Raw genomic sequence first — 19,032 nt, 5'->3', positions numbered from 1 at the left:
TCTATACATGCATAGCCTCTATCTTGTCACAAGTTTACCTCCAACTCTCACTAACAGCACACAGTCTTCGTTGCCGCCATGCCTACTAACTGGAACGACATCAAAGTCATTGAAGGTGTCCTTGTGGCATACCTTGCTGCCAACGACAACAAGGTACGTCTTTTTTTCTTCTCCGCTGATTCCATATGCTATTGTACTAATCCGTTCACCAAAGATCGACCTTCGCAAAGTCGCGCGACTTTATGGCAACAGCATGACCTTTGATGCCCTCGCGTGCCATTTTAAAGCTTGGAAGAAGCAGGCTACAGCTCTCAAGGCCGCAGCTGTAGATAACACTGTCGCTACTCCCAAGAAGCTGCGTGCCAAGAATAGCAGCAGCCCTACAAAGAACACTAGCTGCAGTGCTTCCAAGAAGAGTGAGTAATATATCCAAAGCGTCATTGCATTGCTAACCAGTGAGTAGCTGACAAGGTCCAAGCTGGTCGAGTGAGCAAGAACAAGTCAGTTGGAAGCGGCAACGTCAAGATGGAGGATCTTAGCGATAACATCCATGTCATGATCGATTCCGAAGATCAGTTTGAGTGCATCTAAGCACTGGGAAGTCGAAAGCATCCTAGTGTTTTCCTCTTATGGGGTAGATAACAGAAATGGTGCGGATGACCAACGTGCTAAGGAGTGGGGTTTATGTCGGACAGCTAGTGTCACTCTCTATATGACGGGGTGATCAGAATGCAGAGTACTTTCCATGGCATAAATTCGAATCACATCTGCAAGTTTAGTCTCTTGCTTTTATTCGTCTCCTTCGCCCTGTGACCTACCTTGCGTGATGCTAAAGTGGGCATGGCGTTCCACGTGACTGCGCGTTGGCGCTATTCCTGGTTGGCACATTCATGCATCTCAGTCTTAGCCTCCTACATCCTTCCCTGTAAACATTAGCTATTTTATTAAACTTGCAAATTGATATCCTAAGAAAATGAAGGGCCTCTTTGTTCCTGATGGCGGAACACCGCGTGCTCGTTGGAAAGCACTCGGGTGTAGTATCCGTCCCTCGCTTTCATACATCTTGATAAGCATCATATCCTTCGCGATTATGGTACGTTTCTGAATTTCAAGCCTATCACCCTCCTGGAAAGACCAAAAATCTCAAGATATCCCATCTAGTATCTCTACACGTCATTTGGCCATGACCACGTATTCCCCACCTCTCAATTTGCAACTTTCCACAAGTGCTCAATCAACACCTATCTATCTACTGGCCTGGACTTCCTAGACTCAGCAGAACCACCACCACTAGAAGAATACATAATTCGACGCAACAACCTCGCCAAAGCACTTGTTGCCGAAAACGTGGATGCATTCGTGGTAGAACCAGGGTACACGTTCAGTTACTACGCAAACGTGACACAGCAAGACTGGGAGCCCTGGGAGCCCGAAGAACGCCCATTTTTGATGATTGTTCGGCCCCAAACGCTGGGAGGCGGGGATATCGTGGCTAACACGTCGTTCTTGGTGCCGAGCTTCGAAGAGACGCGTGCGAGGCTGCTCGATATGCCGTTTGAGCATGATATCCACACGATTACGTATCAAGAGCATTGGGACTACTACACCACGCTTTACCTCTCTGAGATCTGGGGGGAGAACCTATCGCCCAAGGTCATGGTTGACGAGGAGATACGCGACTTTATTCAACGCGGGCTGGCGTCAAATGGCTTTACTGTCTCTGGCTTGGCTGGCGAGGTCGAAGCTGTGCGACAAGTCAAGACGGAGCGCGAGATTGGCAATCTGAAAGCTGTTAATACGGGGACAGTGGAAGCTATTCGTGCCATGAGACAGTGTCTCTACCGTGGTGTGACGGAGAATGAGGTCAGACATGTGTTGAACGATACGCTACGAGCCGCTGGGCTCGACCCGTTTTTTGATATTGTGGAGTTTGGAAAGAGCGCTGCCTTGCCACATGGCGGGTATGACGGGACCAGGAAGTTAGATGCTGGTATGTTTGTCCTCATTGATGTTGGCGCAAAGCTATATGGGTACAGTTCGGATGTAACTCGCACATTCTATGCACCGTTTGAACCAGCGCCGCCAGTGACGCCGGAACACAATAGAACTGAGCAGCTAGAGGTTTGGCAGCTTGTGCTAGATGCACAGGCTGCTGCTGTCAAGGCAATGGTACCGGGCTCTACGGCCGCCTCGGTCGATATTGCCGCACGCGACATTATCCAAGTTGCAGGCTACGGCGATTACTTTACCCACCGCCTAGGACATGGCATCGGCATCAAGGCACACGAGAGTCCATACCTTAACAAAGGCAACTCCGTAGCCACATTACGCCCAGGCATGGTCTTCACCGCCGAACCTGGTGTTTATCTTCTCAACAAATTCGGCGTGCGTCACGAGGATGTCCTTGTGGTCAGGAAGAATGGGGAAGCGGAAAACATCAGTGGTGGGTTTGCAAAAGGACCGTGGCAGCCTTGAACACGGCCGGATTTTATAGCAAACTCGAATGATTAGCTATAGCCTAAGCCGGAAGGGTTATCTACTGCATTTTTGTTATTACACTGTTCAACGTAACCCCGACTCATGTTCGCCACTCGGCGAACCTTCTTCTTCTTGGGCACGCAACTTTCATTCTGTTTTCTCGACGCAAAAGCTTGCTTACAATGGCCATTGAAATACGTGCAATCCTTCCATGCGGTGGTATCCCCAATATTGTCCAATCCCTCAGTACGCCGTAAGCAGATAGATGATCATGAGATGTCGCCCTCCAAACGCCTCGCGCTAAATCCCCATGTCAAATCAGGAAGAAAGAGGAGCACTCCGCTCCATCCACCCGCCCGGGGCGCCCACGATCAAGTGAGACTGAATTGGAATAGGCGGTTTGGACAGGTGTCGTACTACTTCGTCTACTTTCTGCCCTGCGAGGGCAAAATTACGTTAGCACGGGAACAAATATGTACTCATACATCAATGGTAATAGACAATTATAAAGCGCAGCACATGTTTCAAGGCGAGGAAGAGCCAATGTGCGTGGGGTAGGTGGAGGTACCCTGTCCAGGATAGCTAGGCCGTGCGGGCTGCGCGGGTCGATACGAATGATAAGCGTGGCGCGATGGGGGTGTAGATGGAGGACGGGAATATTCCGGGCGTACGTTGGCAGAACTCGAGTGGTAGACTGGCGGTGGTGGCGGGCGCCTTGTAGTTGCCAAAGGAGGCAACTGGTACCGACGCGATGCATCTGGAATGCTATTGGGGGTAGTAGTATACGCTACCTTTTTAGTTGGCCTCGTTGGCTCTTCATCATCGCTCAACGTCAGGTCGACAACCTCAGAGGTCCTCTTTTGGGTGGAGCGAGGGGCAGTGGACGGCTCTCGAGAGGGCAACGGAGGCGTACTGAGCGAGGTAGGGGTTGGTGCGGCTTCACTCTTGATAGCCTGGACGCGGTAGTCAGTGATCTCAACGAGGTCATCGTCACTATCGTCGTCATGGTTGTTATGCTTGGGTTTTAGGTCCTTTTCGGTCGACCACTCGCCGTTTGGCTGGATAGTGACCTGGTCCGTATTGCGGGCTTTGCTCAAAATGTCCTGAACGTATTCATCAACAGCAAGTGCTTCGAAGGATATAGTCTTGTTGCATATCGGGCAGGTCCATGTGGGCGCTTGCTCCTGGAGCTGGAGAAAAGAGTCGGCATCGAAGCATTGGTTGTGTGTGCAGACTGTAGATCTGCAGGGAGTGACGATTCGCAGAGTGGAGATTGGATCTTTGAGTGACATGACGCTCGATCCCACTTCGATGTCTGGGTCATTGGCCTTCTTCATCACTAATGATGGGTCAGTTGAGCTTGGTGCTGGACGCGCAAGGGGGGTGCCTTACTCTCCTCCAGCACAGATCCCCTAGTTATGACATTGCGGCGCTTGATACGCTGGGTCAATTCTTCGACGGAGAATTTCCGCACCAAGTAAACAAATAGGTTATATTTCTGCAAAGGACTATTAGCTTGGAGTCACATTTCAGAGGAGTTCGAGTGGAAAGAAACCTCTGGTTGACTTGCCTTCTGGGTCAGGGCATAAGTGATAAGGAGGCTGTTGCGCTGATTGGCGACTTTTGTGCGGACAAAGTCTGTAATATCAGCCGGACGTGTCGAGCCTGGCTTGTTCTTGAGGCCCTTGTAGTTTGCCTTGACCTCTGCATCGTTGACCTTGACTTCGATCTGAGAAGGAAATGCAATGTCGAGACGCGAGTAAGGAGCCAGTGGCTGCTCAAGCGCAGAAAAGAGCAGCAGTCGCAGGGACGGGTCGGAGTTTAAGCGCCCTGTCTGAGCCTCATTCAGGGTAAGACTCTTTGAGAGCGTGGCTCTGTGAGTTGGAGAAGCTAGCATATGGTTAGCTTATAAGAGCAGATGGCGGCGAGAAGGGCAAACATGCCTTCTAGCGACATGTTTGTGAGCACGAGCTCGCGTATCTCGAAGAAGGGGCTATCTTTGAAAAAGTACGTGGGACCTGCTGTCGTCATCAGTACTACTGCAGCTGGGCACGCGGGCGCAACGGGGGCCAACGTACGAGAGGGCAGTGTGGGCTGGTGGTGCTGGTGCGGTTGGCGCGCGCCATTGGACTGGTATCCGTTGGACATGGCGTAGCCGTTTGCAAGGGGCGGGGGTGGTTGCGAGTATGGAGGAGCAGCCGGACTGGTTGCTGTTGGGGGCGGCGCTTCACCGTGGTGCTGGACGCGATGGTGCAGGCGGCGCAATTGCTCGTGGTCTCTTCTAGAGACGGCATCGGTGATTACTGGTGAAGGTGAGTGTTAGCAGTACGAGGGGTGAAAAGCATCGAGGCGGCGCCCAGAACATGTACGTACAATCAATGACGCGAGCTTGAAGGGCAGCCTTGTTGCCCGTCTGGGCCTTGCCCTCCTCTTTCAGGATCTTCTTGAGGTCGTTGTTGATGAGTCTCTTTGAGCGCTCCGTGATGGTGGCAGCCGTGTGCTGCAGCGTCGCCTCCATGCTGGGTGTGCGTATGCGTGTGCGAGGACGAGTGGATGGGTTCTGGTGTCGCGGTGAACAGGGCCAGGCGGGTTTGGGGATCTGAGGGTGAAATGCTACGGGTATGGCGAAGGCATATCGGGTGCTACATGGGCGAGGAGATCTCGGTTCCTGGGACGGGCGAGGGTGGGAGGAAGACGGTGGTGAAGTGAAGGGCCGTCGAGGCAGTTGGCCGGGCGGATGCTGGTCGCAACTTCTTTACTGCCAGACTCGGTCGGCGGCGATGCAGTGCCGTGTAGTCGAGTGCCGTGCCGTACAGTGCAGTACAGGTAGACAAGCAGCAACAAAGGCGCCTCTCTGTGTACTATCTCAAGTGGCCGTCGTCGACGATGGCGGCGGGTCTGGCGGCGGGCCCATGTCCCAGGTGCTGCCAGCGTGTGTGCCCCAAGGCAGTCAGCATCACTCGGCGAAGAACGCGACCCGAGCACGGGCCGGCGTGGGTTTGGCCCTGGCCCTGGCGGTGCCTCGCCACTAAAATTATTATTCCCAGCTTTTGCATTTTCCCCACCCAACGACCCGCCCGCCGAGCGACATACATTCTCCAACATACACACCCATATTCTCCTCTCCCCATACACAAACACATACCCGAACCACACACACAAAAATGGCAAAGGGTCTCCGCGCAAGCAGCAAAAAGGCGAACCGCACAAAGCTGCGCGCCAGAGTATTCGGCCCTGTCGAGCAGGCGCGCATGGAACGCCTGCATGCCAAACTTCTCGAGACAATCCAGCAGCCCAAGCCAGAGAACAGCCAGATGGACACTGCTGAAGACAGTAAGCTGGTCGCATCCTCTCACATATGCCCGCCTGCTAACATAAGCCCAGCCAACACCGCAGCCGAGACCACGACTGCCGCCAATGAGGACGACTTGCCCAAAGGTTCGTCTTTTCTCACTGCTCCCATACCACGCTCCCTGTCCGACCCCTCCTCAAAGCCCCTCGACGCAGCACAAGACGACTGTGACCTCAGGAATCTGTGCTTCCACCTGGGCTTGTGTTCCGATGTCGTTGGCTTCACCACAGACGGCCATCTCGAGTTTGCCTTTGACCCACTCCCTCCACATTGGTCGGGTAAGAATCAAGGGCTAACTCCATCCTGATGTAGACATGGACGTCGACGGCGCCCCCGCTGCCACCACCTCCACCTCCACCAAGAGCTCTTCCAACAAGTCCAAGGACAAGAGCCAGACCCGTAAACAGCTTCGTCGCAAACCCTCCAACAAGGTCTCCTTCCCCACCTCGCGAGGCAAAGGCGCCCTCAAGCCCTTCAAGGGCCAGACAGCCGGACCCGGTCGCATTGGCAAACGACGATCATGATTGATGATTTTCTCCCTGGCGTTGACGGATGGCATTTCCCTGGCGTTTACAAACCTCCTGTTATTTTCTCCGAAAAGTAAGGGCTGGAAAGGATACCATGTCCCCCCCGCGCGGACTTTTACTGCATATATGCGCAATCCATAAATCTATATTTATATGTTAGCACCCAAGCATGTGGCTGACAATGCGACGACAATTGGTCTCAGCTGTTTGTCCCCGTCTCTTCCCTGATTGATACATTTTGTTCTTTTCTTCTTGAACGCACTATCCAATGCGCGAGAGAGATGTGTGATGATATCTTGATGCCATTGATCTTGGGAAGTTGGTGTGAATTTAGATGATGAAAGGGGCTTGAGAGGAAGGTGTTGGTTCCTTCCTTCCAAGCTCAGACAAAACAGCTTCAGCTATGCACACAAAAATTCACCTATGAATTTTCGTTTGGTCACACAGTGCAGTGGCTATAACAACAATATCCTAAATAGCAACTATCTTCACCACTTCTTTCAAACATCAATTTCATAAATCACAGCTCCTCAACTTCTGTTCGCTGCCCTATACTTCTCTTCTCCAGATCCTCCACCACCATCCGTGCAATAACCTCATGTCCCATTAGTCTAAGATGAAAAACCCTCTTGTAGCTATCCGGCAGCAACCAGTGAACCTCATCGCCGAGCCATCCCTCTCCACCAACACCATCATCACCACCCTCCTTTTCCTTATCCTTATCCTTATCCACAAACCCCTTCCCATGCTCAATCTCCCAATCCGGATGCCTCTCCAACGTCTTCTCCACCTCCCTCGCAATCCCACCCTGGAACGAAAATCTCGGCACTGCATCCCCCGTCTGATTCAACAACGCCGTGCTATTTTCGCCCTGATCCACAGTCGCCCACTCGTAGAACGCCAGTCCAGCTCGGTTCGGCGCGGGTTCAACAACACCACTTTCGCAGTACCGGCCCCGTAACTGGCGAATCTCTGCGTCGTAGTCGATGAAACGGACGCCCGGTCCAGCTTCTTTGACTGCTCGGGCTAGAATGCTGTTGACGCTGCGAACCATGTCGTTGAGTTTGCTGCGTAGGTCTCGAGTGAGATATTGCTTCTCCCACTCGACGTCTTTCCATATGGCCCACGTCACGTTGTCACATGCTTCATCGTCTGCACCGAAGAAAGTTGCATATCCCGTGTAATATATGCTGCCATGGTGCGGATTCATCTTTTGCTTTGCTGCGTCGATCAAGAGGCTTGTGTTGTGGTATAATTCTGTCTCGTTGGCGATGCGAGCGCGTGCTTGGCCAATAGCCTCTGCACAAGCGTCCTCGGCAGCCATGTAGAATTGGTAGATGCATGCGCTTAGGATACCAGTAAGCCCAACATCGTTGCCACCCGCTGATATGGTGAGCAGATCGAGGTTTGAGGGCAATGCTGGCACCTGTGTAGCGAGGATTTCGGTGCTGGTGGCGCCGGAACAAGCGAGGAATCTATGAGTGCGGTTTGGATTCGTACCTAAGAGAGACGTGTGCAGTATGTTGGGGTAAGAGTGTGTGTAGCGTGAGCAGAGCCAGTCAAGGCGATGTCCCGAACCGAGACCAGCAGAGTACGAGTCGCCTATTGAAGCAAAATTTTGGATCCATGAGAACTTGATGGTGAGAGAAACAAGAGGAGCTTGATTGACATTGTTAGATGGACTAGTCAGGGTGAGGATACTTAAGATCCATTTGGTTATACTTGAGGATAGCATGGTGATGGGTCAGCGATGGTGCAGTCGCAATGCTCATGGCACACCCAGGCATCCATGGTTTGACAAATATCCTATAGAAAAGAAGCAGTACCGGTGTCTGACTATGTCGGACGCTGTATTGCACGTGTGGTTCAGCGAGCGGTCACGCGGTATAAGCAAAATGGCTGTTTGCGCGAATCGACCAAGCACGAGGTCGTTGTAGCACGGCTACTGGCTGAAACCATCCACGACCCGACACTTACCACAAGTCCGTGGTCAGATAACACTGAATCCATCTGTTGTAACTGCAGTTACATAGCGCGCATTTTCCGCCATAAGATGAGAAATCGCTCGAATATGTACGTGCTACCAAGTTCGCTCAGGTCGCTCGTTTATCTACGATAACAGATCGTCTCTTTGTCATGAATTAAAGATTCTCGAATATAATTTCTCGTGTCTACCAACCCAGAGGTCCATGACTGGTACACTCTGTCCTGCATCCTCGACCGTCTTATCCCAGCCTTCGTCAACCAGCCCACGAATCCTCTCTTGCAGCTCTGCACTCGCCAGCACTGCTTGCGCCTGATAAGGGCCCATGACGCTAGCTCTCACAGCAGCGCTGACCACTGTCCTCGCATGGGAAAACAGAAACAGATAGGCAGCTTGCTGCAGTGGAACATGCAGGATGCTGGTGATGAGGCCCCATAGCGGGGCAAGGTGGGCGTTCATGTGCTCTGACGTGCGGAGGGCGGCAGAAAAGGATGCAAGCGTCTCGACGGCTGTATTCTTTTCTGCAATTCCATTCAAGCTGGAATCACGCATGTGTCGCTCGGGACTGTTGTACTGCGCTCGGAAGCTTCGATCCCAAACAGCGAGCAGCGCCCGGCCCTGTGCTATGCTAGCTCGTCGTGCCACAGTACACGGTGTACTCGCATCAAAGTCATTATCCAGAGTTTCAATCTCTTGTGGATCGCGGTACCCGGCAAATACGTATGGGAGCGACGTGCTGGCAAGCGTTGATAGTGAGAGGCGGAGGAACGTGTTAAAGGCCGGCAACTGTGATGCCGAGGGCGTCGCTGGCTTGTGATGCGCGAGATACGACTCTAAGCCACTGCTAAAAGCAAAAGATCCCAGTGGTAGGGCCGAGTCGGCGAGCAGGAGTAGGGCATGTAGGGCAGCGTCTTGTTCGGCGGGGGAGAAGGGGGGTACAGGCGGGGATGGACCGGCATTGGGAAGCGGCGAGAAAGGGGGAGTCGCAACTACGGCAGCTGGGTTCAGCCGGGCCTTTGCATCTTGAAGTCGTCTTTCGAGGTCCGCTACCTCGTCCAGCAGGGCTTGCTGGTCTTGGGGTAGTGGTTTCATCTTGGAGGTCGGAAGAGGATGCGGCTAGCGAAAGGGTACAACGCGTGGCTTGGCGACATTACCGAACATAGCCAGGGATCCATTCTGGTGCATGCATACGCTTTGCATGAGCACAAAGTAGACTAGGCTCAAAAATGTTCATTGATGTCGCAGCATCTACAGCTGCAAATTCGTCATATTCATAATACTACCCTACTAGGGTGCCCAAAACTCCAATGAGGCCCATTGGACCATGAGACCTAGCCTAGCCCGAACCAGCCCAAACAAACCGGCACCATGGTCATGAAAGAAAAGGGTATACCACACGTGAAACCGCATTTAAAAAAACTCCCTACAACCCAAGCGCCTGGTGGAGAATAGCAATGTCGGCTCTAGGCCTCCGCATCTTGCTTGCCTGCATCAGCCTTTGGGATATCGGCAAACATGAGCGAGCCGCTGCCTTTGCTGGCCTCGAGACTCTTAGAGCTCGCCTTCTTGAACAGCGTCTGTGGTTTTGATCTGTAGCTTGGTTAACTCGCATGCTCAGGTAGACTTAGGCGCATGAAAGCGGACGGCATGACTTACTTCTTCATGGCATGTTTGGTCTTGAAGGCTTGCAGCTTCTGCGTGGCCGGGCTCATAATGTCGTCGGATGGCGAAACGTACTTTGACTCCCTATCTTGGTGTTAGTGTGACGCTATCTTGTTAGGTGCATGTCTGGCGCAACGTACTGCTTGTCATCGAGACGCGAGTGTAGAACCTGACGATGGTACTCAAGACTCTTAATCTTGGTTTTCTCTGGCGACTCCATGGCCTTGACCTTTGTGTTTGTGTCGCGCGCAGTGAGGATGTTGGAAGCCATTGAGGTAAGCTGGATTTGGTGGTGGTGATGCAAGATGTATGTCGCTGTTTTTGCTTTGCTTGTGTAACGTCTATTTTTGCTTTTTTTATCTCTGGTGGGGGTGTGAAAAGCTGAATGTAGTCGGTGTCAAGTCGAGGCAAAGCTATTCCTTTATGCCTTGCCCGCGTCGGGTTGTGGTGGTGACAGTAGTCGACTTTGCAAGTGTTTATATTGGGCATGTCGCGTGGGGCAACGGCAGGGAACGCGTCCTTCACGTCATTACCCGGGCGTAGTTGCCTCCTTCCACCCTGGGATCTCTGCCCGGTGCCGGTTTGGGCCATGACGCCTCACCTGGTTGGCTGTCACTGCCTGTCTCTCCACCCGTGGGCCCTGTCAGGGCTGGGTGAGTCACCGTTGATCCACTCGCCTTTGTTTTGCACAGACAGTCCATACTAATTGCTTTGGCATTCTCTTCCTCCCATCATTCCCCTAACTTGCATACAACCTATCATGTTTGTCTAGCCCACGCCCATTGAAACATTGCTGAGACCGAGAAAGTACCCTCAGGCCATCTAGTAAAACATGCGAACTCATGTCGTCTGAACATGCACACAACTCTGATCGTACATGCTCCCGCGCTGCCAAAACACCAACGCTATGTATGGAATGCGGCCCATGGCCACCCGTAAAACGCCAACGTATCCAAGGCACCCCCTGGTGCTTGGCCTCAAAACTTGGCCTCCATGCTCTTGTCAAATGGTAAGAAAAAAAGGGTACTCAAAGAAATGCAGCTAATATACAGGACACACCGGATACATGGAAAAAGGGAAGTCAGGCAGAAGTCGTAGTAGATATTACAAATGCACGCGCATCGTGTCGTTGCTGCCAAACGCCTTGCCACAGTTAGGGCACTTGCGCGCTCGGTTCGTGAGCCGGTCTTGGACGCACTGGTCGCAGAACATGTGCCCGCACGTCTTGATGACCGTGTTCTTAAGCTTGCTCTTGCAAATCTGACACTGAATCAGCAGTTCCATCGTCGATACTTCGGAGCTCTGGTTGGCCGTGCTCTTCTTCTTGTAGATTTGCACCTGCTTCTCAAGTCCAGTAACTTGCGCTGCCAGCTTGTCTCGCTCCGTTTCTGATTCGCGTTGCGCGTGCTTTGCCGCCAGGCACGTTGCGTCCTTGGCTTCCACAAGCTTCTTGAGCTCGGCGATTTGGCTGACCTGACCCTCGGACGTAATGGCGTTCTCGTTGACCTTTTGTTGCAGCTGGCGGTGTTGAATAGAAAGCTCGTCCATCTGCGATCGCATTTCTGCTGTTTGCTTCTCTAGTTTGTCTACCAGTGACCGACTGAGCGAATCTGCCTCTTTCAACTGTGCCACAACTTCCGTGGCTTTGGTAGATTGGGCGCGGAGGATCCGAATTTGCTGTTCCAACTCGCCTTTGGTCTTCATTGCAGCGAAAAACTTTTGATCCGCCTTAGCCTTGTCTGCGTGTGCCTTGGCAATATTTTCTTCCCATGTCGCAATCTCGGCAATTTTCTTGCTTGCAATTGCTTGCGCCTTCTTCCATGCTGCTTCCATGGCCGGTAGCTCGTTACTCAAGATTTGGGCTTGACTCTCGAGCTTCAAAACCTTGGCCCGCAATTGCTCCGGAGTCAAGTCGTCCAGCCCCGTGGATTGCTGTTCCATGGATGCTTGCTGTTCGGCAATTTGCAATCGCAGTCGCTCGCATTCTGACTCGAGCGCCGAAATCCGGCTGTCACAAGCACTCACGAGTTGTTTTGATTGCTCGATAGACTCCTTGGAATCCTTATGGCTGGCCTCCAGAACGTTATTCTTACTTACAAGCTCGTCACGGGCGTTTCGGATACGAGCGCAGTTTGCTTCTGCTTGTGAAACATGGCTTGCGTGTTCCGCCAGGGTTGTACGCACTTCCTCGTCCACTTTGATCCGGTATGCTGTTCGCTCAGCTTGACTCTTTTGCGCTTCCTCGCGCAAAGAAATGTTTTGGGCTTCTAGGTTGTTGATGCGCTTAATGACGTCTTCGTGCTGACTTTTAATTGCCTTGAACAGATCTGTCTTTGCATAATCATCATCAGAGAGCCCAGTGAGTTTGACTTTCAATGTCGTGATCTCCTCTGTAAGCTTCTTGTTCTCCTGCTCTATCTGCTCGAGATGCTCTTTCCTCTTAGCTGCCTCAGCCAAAGCTTGGTTTTTTGCCGTCTCCAGCTCCTCACTGATTGGTCCTGGTGAGGTGCCGTTGGCTGCATCTGTTCCGTTGCTGGTTGAAGGGGGCTCTTCTTTTGTTAAAGTGCTAGTTCCAACTGCTTGTTGCTCAAGCTTCTGAACCTGAGCACTTTTCAATCGATCAAGTTTCTTTTCAGCAACGAGATAGCGGTGAGTAGCGGTGTCCAGTCGGTCCGACAATTGCTCCTTTTCTGTCGCAACCTGCTGGAGTCGAATGACATGATCCTTTTCACTAGCTAGAAGTTCGGACAGCTTTTTCTGAAGTTGAGCGACCTCGGGGCTGGCTGCAGGGAACTTGGCAAAGAGAGAGGAGAGTGAGGAGAGAATCTTTTCCCTGCGCTTGGACAAGTGTTGCTTGAAGGCTTCATTATCGTCGCCAAGAAGGGCAGCAGGGACTGAGGGAGCAAACTCGGAAGCGGACGATGATGCAGGCAGCTCGTCAGCCCCCCGGAGTTTGATTTCATCGATAAGCTAAGAAGGCATTAGCGTCACCTCAATCAAAACCCGAGGGTATACTGACCTGATCAAACCAAGCATCAATTGTTCGCAGATGGGCATCGTGGTGCTTCGAACGGCTCTCCAACTCGCTCAGTTGTGACTCGACGGTAGCCTTTTCGCGTTTGAACTCGCGCATCTGGCGGAGAATAGCATCCTTCTGGAAAGCCTGTGGTGTTGCAGTGTCAGCAGGGGCGTGCGCCGGGGCCGGTAGCGAAGACGGGCGGTGATCGGGGGAGGGGGGCGAACCTCAAGATCATCTTTCCAGGGCAGGTCAGCGTCGGGGTGAGAGCGGGCCCCGTTGACTGTCACGGCCTGCCTCTTTGCAGGAGGAGCGGCGTCATCGGTGATGGGCCGCTTGCGGTCCTCCATCTTGACAGCGTCAAGCGATGGGGGTGCGACGGTCCTGGCTTCGAGCCTCATCGAGGAGACGCCGGCTGTGTCTGAAGGGGCAGCGAGACGCGCACGCGATCAGACCATGAAGGGAGCAGCGAGCGAGCGGCCGAGATGCAAGCGGACGGCTGGCGGGCGTCGTGATGGCAGCGGAAGAGGGAAGTTGGGGGGGAGTGTCGTGTGAGGCCGTCGCAGCAGGTGGTGAGCGAGGAGACGGTGGGCGTCGAGCGAAGAGAGTTGCTTGGGTGCCAAGCGGGTGGCTAGTGTCGCGCTAGCCTACGCAAGTGTGGTCTGTGTCGGGGGCGCGCGCCGCCCTCTGTTTCTCTCTCTCTCCGTCTCTCTGCCCCATGTGACGACGAGGGACTTGATATCAGCCAGCGCGCCCCAACACCACCATGTCTGCAGACCAAGGCCCCAGCCAGCTGTCGGCTGCGGCTGCGGGAAGTGACAAGGCGCCGGCTCCCAAGGCCGCAGCAACATTTAGTTCCTTCATCAACAGTGCGTCGTCCCATGTCACCCCAAGGCACCGACTGGGCTAAGTCATGACTAGAGAACACGACGGGCAAAAAGTTTGCGCCCAAAGCTGCGCGACGACGGCCAGCCGCTGCCTCTGTGCCTGGCTCGACACCGGCACCAGCATCTACGCCTGCGCCAGAAACACCAGCATCCACTGCAGAACCGCAGGCAGAGCCCCAGTCCTCCAATGCGCCCACCGTCGCACCATCCACTCCTGCTCAATTGCCTACCCCAGTCGCGACACAAGACCTCGCAGTGACAGTCGATCTTACGCCTAGCGACGCTCCGCCAAACCCTGCACCGACCAATGCACACATCCAGTCGCAAGTAGAGAGAAGGTCGCATCCAGCTGTAGAGCACCCACCGGCCCAGGTCTTGACTACCCAGTACCTCGAGGACGACATTCAAGCCGATAGATCGCCAAAGAGACGGCGCATAGAACCCTCCGCAGAGCCGACGCAGCACATCGACGAAGCAAGCCCATATCAGCAGACAGATGCGGCAGGAGCGCAGGATAGAGCACAGTCACCAGACACCGACACTGCGCAACATCTCAGTGACTCACAGGCACTTCCGCAACCACGAAAGAGGAGAAACCCATCTTGGGTAGCGGTAAACCACCCCGTCGGGGGCGATGGGGGAGGAGCGGCTGCTGCTGCACCTGCTCCAGCTTCTCGACAGCCCCCCAAACCACGCGCAGGGAAAAACGCTACCGAGCCCGCCACTGCCCAAGACGGCCAAGATACACCAGATGTGCCAAAGAAAACGAGGAAACTCAAAAAGACCAGGGCCGCTCTGAGCAGCGAGGTTGTCGAGGGGCCTGAGAGCGAGGTCGGACGCATCGCCGACGAGATTGTAGCTGCTGCTGTACAGCGCAAGCCCAAGGCAAGAAGAAGAAAGAGAGCCACCGCCGAGGGCGAGGAAATCGATGGGGTCGAGGGCGATGCTGGTATGACGCAGGAAAAGAAGCGCAAGGGACGACCACCACGGGAGACTACCCCATCAGATGCAGAAAACCAGGTCATCGACCCCGATGTTACCTACATGGACTCTCTCGCTGCCCGTACAGTCCGCTGGGGAAAGCTGTCTGCCCGAGAAAAGGAAATGCGTACCATAGATTGGGAGGCGGTCAAACGGCGTTGGAGGGAGGAAGACTCGAAGGTCATATTCTCTAAAGCAGAACAGGAAGCAGCGGACAGGGCTCTAGCTGAAGCAGGAGCAGAAATCGCTGCACAAGCCGAACGAGGACCTCAACTCCGACTGAACGCAGATGGTATCATGGAGCTGGTACCCGACTCTGGAACAATCGATCGAGGAGGTGACGCGGAAAGGGAACTGGACGCAATGGTCGTCACTGAAGACCAAGACATCACTGCTCGCCTAACGACCCGTAGCTTCATGAAGAACAACAAACGTTTCCCCAACGAGTTTCTCCTACCAGGCCAAGGACGCCGCTGGAATAGCGAGCTTACCGAACTCTTCTATCAGGGCCTCCGATCTTTCGGCACAGATTTCCAAATGATATCCCAAATGTTTCCAGGCTTTACCCGGCGCTCCATCAAAACAAAGTTCACTCGTGAAGAGCGCGAGAACCCTCAAGGCGTCAAAGAAGCGTTGCAGGGTCGTAGCGAACTAACCAATGGTGGCTGGGGCGTCTTCCTTGAGAAATCAAACAAGACAGAAGAGTCGTTTGCTGATGCAGATGAGATCAAGCGTCAGATGGCTGCCAAGGAAGCAGAGTTTAGGGAACGCATCGCGGCCGCTCAAGCAGAGGCGCAGGAAAGGAAACGTCAACGAGAGCTAGCTGGCATTGACGAAGACGGAAATCCATTGGGTGATGGGGCAGCGAACAAGGAGAATGGCAAGGGAAAGAAAAAGAGGGGGAAGAATAAGCAAGTAGAATTTCAGGAAGAGCAGGGTGTGGAGATTGTGGGACATGTTGGTGATGACGATACCTGGGGCCAAGAGTGAGCTTTGTAGGAAAAGGAGTCCATCAAATAGGCATTTCCTAGTAGCTAAATGGGTGATGGGGAATTACCTGAACATGCAAGCTAGCCATGCGACAATACGACTCAATGGTTAATGAAATACGATACCCAGCTAAAGAAATTTATATTGAAAAGGTTAGGCCTTTTCGCTCTGATCACATTGTTGTTCTACTTCATTCGGTGCATTTGTCAAAAACAAACACTGGACACGGTAATAAAAGGATGCGTGGCAGCATGGTTATTAAGAAGTATTGATATTATCGTTATCGTCTATCCATTATCCTTTCCTAAACGCCTTACTTCAACGCACCAAAAAATCTAGGGCATTCTCACATATATCATGGCAATACACCGTTTACTTTGCAGCAAACCTACTCTTAGCCCTCAACTTGGCTCCAAAGAAGTACAGCACATAGACACCAACACTGCATCCTGCGGACAAGCCTGCAAGCAACGTCACACCGCGGTCGACACCCAGATTGTGGAAAAGAGGGTAGGAGAAATGAATCGCACCGGTTGCCAGCGCACTCCTAAGGAAATCGTTGCCAGCAAATAAACTAGCCGCGTACTGGGGGTACACAAGCGGCAAGTAGAGGAAGATACACTGGATGATCAGGAAGATACCGATGGTCGTGATGACGATACCGATGCACGACACGATCCAGTGGATATCCGGGTTACTCGTCCATCCGAAGATGAAGAGGCCAATCGGCACGAGAAAGGTAACAAACAAGGCGGGGATGAGTCGGCGCTCTGGGCTACCGAGACCGTGGAGTCGGATGCTGGGCTCGACGCAGTAGTAGATGTACCACCAGTACCATGTTATGCTGATGATGACGCCGACGGTGACGGATAGAAAAGTTAGACCCAGCTCGCCGAGGTTGAAATGGTACATTTCGTTGTAGACGAGGGGGAAGGCTTCGAAGAAGGAGTAGAAGATTCCGTACACGATTGCTGTGTAGACGGCGGTGAAGGCGATGCTGGGGTCCAGCAGCATGAGTTCGAAAGGGCGCCAGAGAGCTTCGGTGGCAATGGCCCGGGGTGTGAGGTTTGCTTGGTCAATTTCTGATTGGCTTTTTAGCTTGTCATTGCCGGTGAGGAGGCGGAGGCGCTGGGCGCGGCGGAGGAGAATGGTTGCCGAGGAGGTCTCTGGGAGGAAGAAGAAGAGGGCTAGGAAGATGGGTCCATTCATCCAGAGCATTTCCCAGAGGGACCAGCGCCAGTTCTCGGCTGCGACGCTGAAGCCGCTGATTATGGGGCCGAGGGCTGGGCCGCAGGTTGCGGCGAAGGCCCACAGAGAGAGCACGTAGGGGAGCTTGATCAGGCTGTAGATGTCTTGGAGGGTAGCTCCGCCGGTAGCGAGACAGGGACTTCCGAAGAAGCCTTGTAGGAAGCGGAGAACGATGAGTCCGGCGAAGTTATCGACTAGTGCGGTTGGGACGAGTAGAATGACGAAGATGGCGTAGGAGATGATGTATGGTGGGTTTCGGCCGATGACTGGAATCTCACTCAATGGCGAGAACAGAAGCGGGCCAATACCGTATGCCAACACGTACATCGACAGTCCGAGGGAGGCGGCTCCAATTTCTACACCGAATCGTGCCATGACACCAGGTATACTGGGACTGTAGATTGCACTGCCCATGTACACACCCATGGTATACATGAGAATCAGGCTGAGGACGACGGCTTTCTTGCCAAACGACCAGTTTTGCGGGTTGGACTCGTCGTCAGTGTCGTACCAGTCTACCAGTATGGTACCATCGCCGAGAGTCTCGGGCTCGATTGGACGGCTGGGCCCGCGCTCTACGGTTGCGAGTGAAAATTGCTGTTCGAGATCTGCCTGCGTAGTTGACTTGTGCAAGGCTGTTCGTGTTCCTACGCGGGAAATTTGCGTTCGTGCAGTGTGCTGCGTTCTTGCGGTCTGGACCTTTTCCAAATCGGTGGCAGATTCATCTTCGCTTTCTGACTCTCGCCTTTCCACTGATGCTTCTACGACTGGTTCATCACACACTTCTTCAGTTGCGGGACCCTCTTTTTCGATCTGGGGGTCACGAGAGAATTCTGAGCTTAGACGTTTTGGCAATGGGCGTGTGTGTTGAGTGTAGGCTGCGGGTATGACAAAGTCTGGGCGTTCCTCCGGATACTGGAGTAGGCGGTTGTTGGTAAGATATCTTAGGATCTGCCCAATCGGGGCATCCCGAATGAGAGCCGATACCATTTTGCGGAAGTAATTTGGGGCTTTGATTGGTTCGTGTATTCTTATGTAAAAGACAAGGGGTAAATCTGGAAGAAGGATGTTCTTGTGGTAAAGTGTCTGATGATGTTTGGATTGAATTGATGCAACTACAGTCAAGCGACTTTGGACTACATTTATCTTGTATTCAACACACCTCTTCTTCGTGCCGCACAAAAAAGCTCTGCGGACTTGCTTGGTAAATCCATTGTGCCAAGATTTTGTAATGCGGACATCTTACAAAGCGCATGCAACATTCTAAACACCGCACCAAAACCCTGGGCGGGGCAGTGGGATTCATCCATGACGTATCCACTGCAGAATCAAAGTGGAAAGTCAACACGAAATTCACATGCATATTGCTAAGCAAGACAGCACGCAATCTGGTTAGCACGCGAAAAAAAGCAATGCGATGCTTTATCAGCAGGCTGGCTCACTAAGCACATGCACGCGCTAGTGGCTGTTGCGTTGGTCAAAGGCGTTAGGGAACGTCGACTTGTTGGTCCGCGCATAACTCCGCCGGCCCCCATCTTGCGCCAAGCCAATGTGACTGTTATTCCCTGCCACATGGACATAACCATGGACATAGTGACCATGGACATAGTGAACATGTCCAAGCCACCTTTTCATACACCACGAACAAAGCCGAAAACCCTCCATCACACCATACCCTTCTCTTCCAAGTGGTCTTCCCATATGGGTTAATCAATTTTATTGATGGGTTTAGCGTCGCTAGTCTGCAAAGAGATATTTACAGGACCAATCCGGATACGCAATATACGTGAACACTACAACCACGTTTTGATAGGTGGCCTACAAAGCGGCCCTTCTGTCAGAGGATCCCAGTGCCAGTTTTCTTCTAAATCGTCTACAAATCGGCCTATCATCACCCAGTGGTATCC

General features: G+C 53.0%; 10 protein-coding genes across 10 annotated transcripts; 4 read left to right on the top strand and 6 right to left on the bottom strand.

Annotated features, from left to right (window-relative positions):
* Positions 1-78: 78 nt before the first annotated feature.
* COCSADRAFT_23953 (uncharacterized protein) lies at positions 79-591 on the top strand (the record flags this gene model as incomplete). The annotated part of the gene is made up of 3 exons (XM_007698257.1): positions 79-153; positions 215-416; positions 464-591. The coding sequence occupies 3 exons, from the start codon at positions 79-81 to the stop codon at positions 589-591; spliced, it is 405 nt and encodes a 134-aa protein (XP_007696447.1).
* A 336-nt stretch (positions 592-927) lies between these two features.
* Positions 928-2,475, top strand: COCSADRAFT_136718 (uncharacterized protein; the record flags this gene model as incomplete). Its single annotated transcript, XM_007699021.1, has 2 exons — positions 928-1,093; positions 1,162-2,475. Exons 1-2 carry the CDS (start codon positions 974-976, stop codon positions 2,473-2,475), a joined length of 1,434 nt encoding a protein of 477 aa, XP_007697211.1. The 5' UTR covers positions 928-973.
* A 263-nt stretch (positions 2,476-2,738) lies between these two features.
* Positions 2,739-5,167, bottom strand: COCSADRAFT_290758 (uncharacterized protein). Its single transcript, XM_007699020.1, has 6 exons — positions 4,852-5,167; positions 4,557-4,781; positions 4,422-4,496; positions 4,034-4,368; positions 3,871-3,976; positions 2,739-3,817 (listed from the first exon to the last, which is right to left on the bottom strand). The coding sequence occupies exons 1-6, from the start codon at positions 4,994-4,996 to the stop codon at positions 3,003-3,005; spliced, it is 1,701 nt and encodes a 566-aa protein (XP_007697210.1). The 5' UTR covers positions 4,997-5,167; the 3' UTR covers positions 2,739-3,002.
* A 475-nt stretch (positions 5,168-5,642) lies between these two features.
* Positions 5,643-6,354, top strand: COCSADRAFT_157960 (uncharacterized protein; the record flags this gene model as incomplete). The annotated part of the gene is made up of 3 exons (XM_007699019.1): positions 5,643-5,811; positions 5,863-6,108; positions 6,143-6,354. The coding sequence occupies 3 exons, from the start codon at positions 5,643-5,645 to the stop codon at positions 6,352-6,354; spliced, it is 627 nt and encodes a 208-aa protein (XP_007697209.1).
* Positions 6,355-6,904: 550 nt separating this feature from the next.
* COCSADRAFT_44954 (uncharacterized protein) lies at positions 6,905-8,020 on the bottom strand (the record flags this gene model as incomplete). The annotated part of the gene is made up of 1 exon (XM_007698470.1): positions 6,905-8,020. A coding segment is annotated over one exon (1,116 nt), but the record flags the coding sequence as incomplete, so codon positions are not given.
* On the bottom strand, positions 7,996-9,470 carry COCSADRAFT_34382 (uncharacterized protein). The gene has a single exon (XM_007698414.1). The coding sequence runs from the start codon at positions 9,431-9,433 to the stop codon at positions 8,492-8,494; it is 942 nt and encodes a 313-aa protein (XP_007696604.1). The 5' UTR covers positions 9,434-9,470; the 3' UTR covers positions 7,996-8,491.
* A 334-nt stretch (positions 9,471-9,804) lies between these two features.
* COCSADRAFT_168775 (uncharacterized protein) lies at positions 9,805-10,274 on the bottom strand (the record flags this gene model as incomplete). The annotated part of the gene is made up of 3 exons (XM_007699018.1): positions 9,805-9,931; positions 9,998-10,087; positions 10,144-10,274. The coding sequence occupies 3 exons, from the start codon at positions 10,272-10,274 to the stop codon at positions 9,805-9,807; spliced, it is 348 nt and encodes a 115-aa protein (XP_007697208.1).
* Positions 10,275-11,107: 833 nt separating this feature from the next.
* Positions 11,108-13,420, bottom strand: COCSADRAFT_157957 (uncharacterized protein; the record flags this gene model as incomplete). The annotated part of the gene is made up of 3 exons (XM_007699017.1): positions 11,108-12,973; positions 13,023-13,166; positions 13,247-13,420. 3 exons carry the CDS (start codon positions 13,418-13,420, stop codon positions 11,108-11,110), a joined length of 2,184 nt encoding a protein of 727 aa, XP_007697207.1.
* Positions 13,421-13,848: 428 nt separating this feature from the next.
* On the top strand, positions 13,849-15,877 carry COCSADRAFT_62966 (uncharacterized protein; the record flags this gene model as incomplete). The annotated part of the gene is made up of 2 exons (XM_007698488.2): positions 13,849-13,888; positions 13,941-15,877. Coding segments are annotated over 2 exons (1,977 nt in total), but the record flags the coding sequence as incomplete, so codon positions are not given.
* A 224-nt stretch (positions 15,878-16,101) lies between these two features.
* On the bottom strand, positions 16,102-18,285 carry COCSADRAFT_34378 (uncharacterized protein). Its single transcript, XM_007698413.1, has one exon. It carries the CDS (start codon positions 18,113-18,115, stop codon positions 16,250-16,252), a length of 1,866 nt encoding a protein of 621 aa, XP_007696603.1. The 5' UTR covers positions 18,116-18,285; the 3' UTR covers positions 16,102-16,249.
* Positions 18,286-19,032: the final 747 nt, after the last annotated feature.

This window comes from Bipolaris sorokiniana, assembly GCF_000338995.1.
Source record: "Bipolaris sorokiniana ND90Pr unplaced genomic scaffold COCSAscaffold_3, whole genome shotgun sequence".
In the NCBI taxonomy this organism is placed as follows: Eukaryota; Fungi; Ascomycota; class Dothideomycetes; order Pleosporales; family Pleosporaceae; genus Bipolaris; species Bipolaris sorokiniana.
This window is presented reverse-complemented; position numbering and strand designations above follow the sequence as displayed.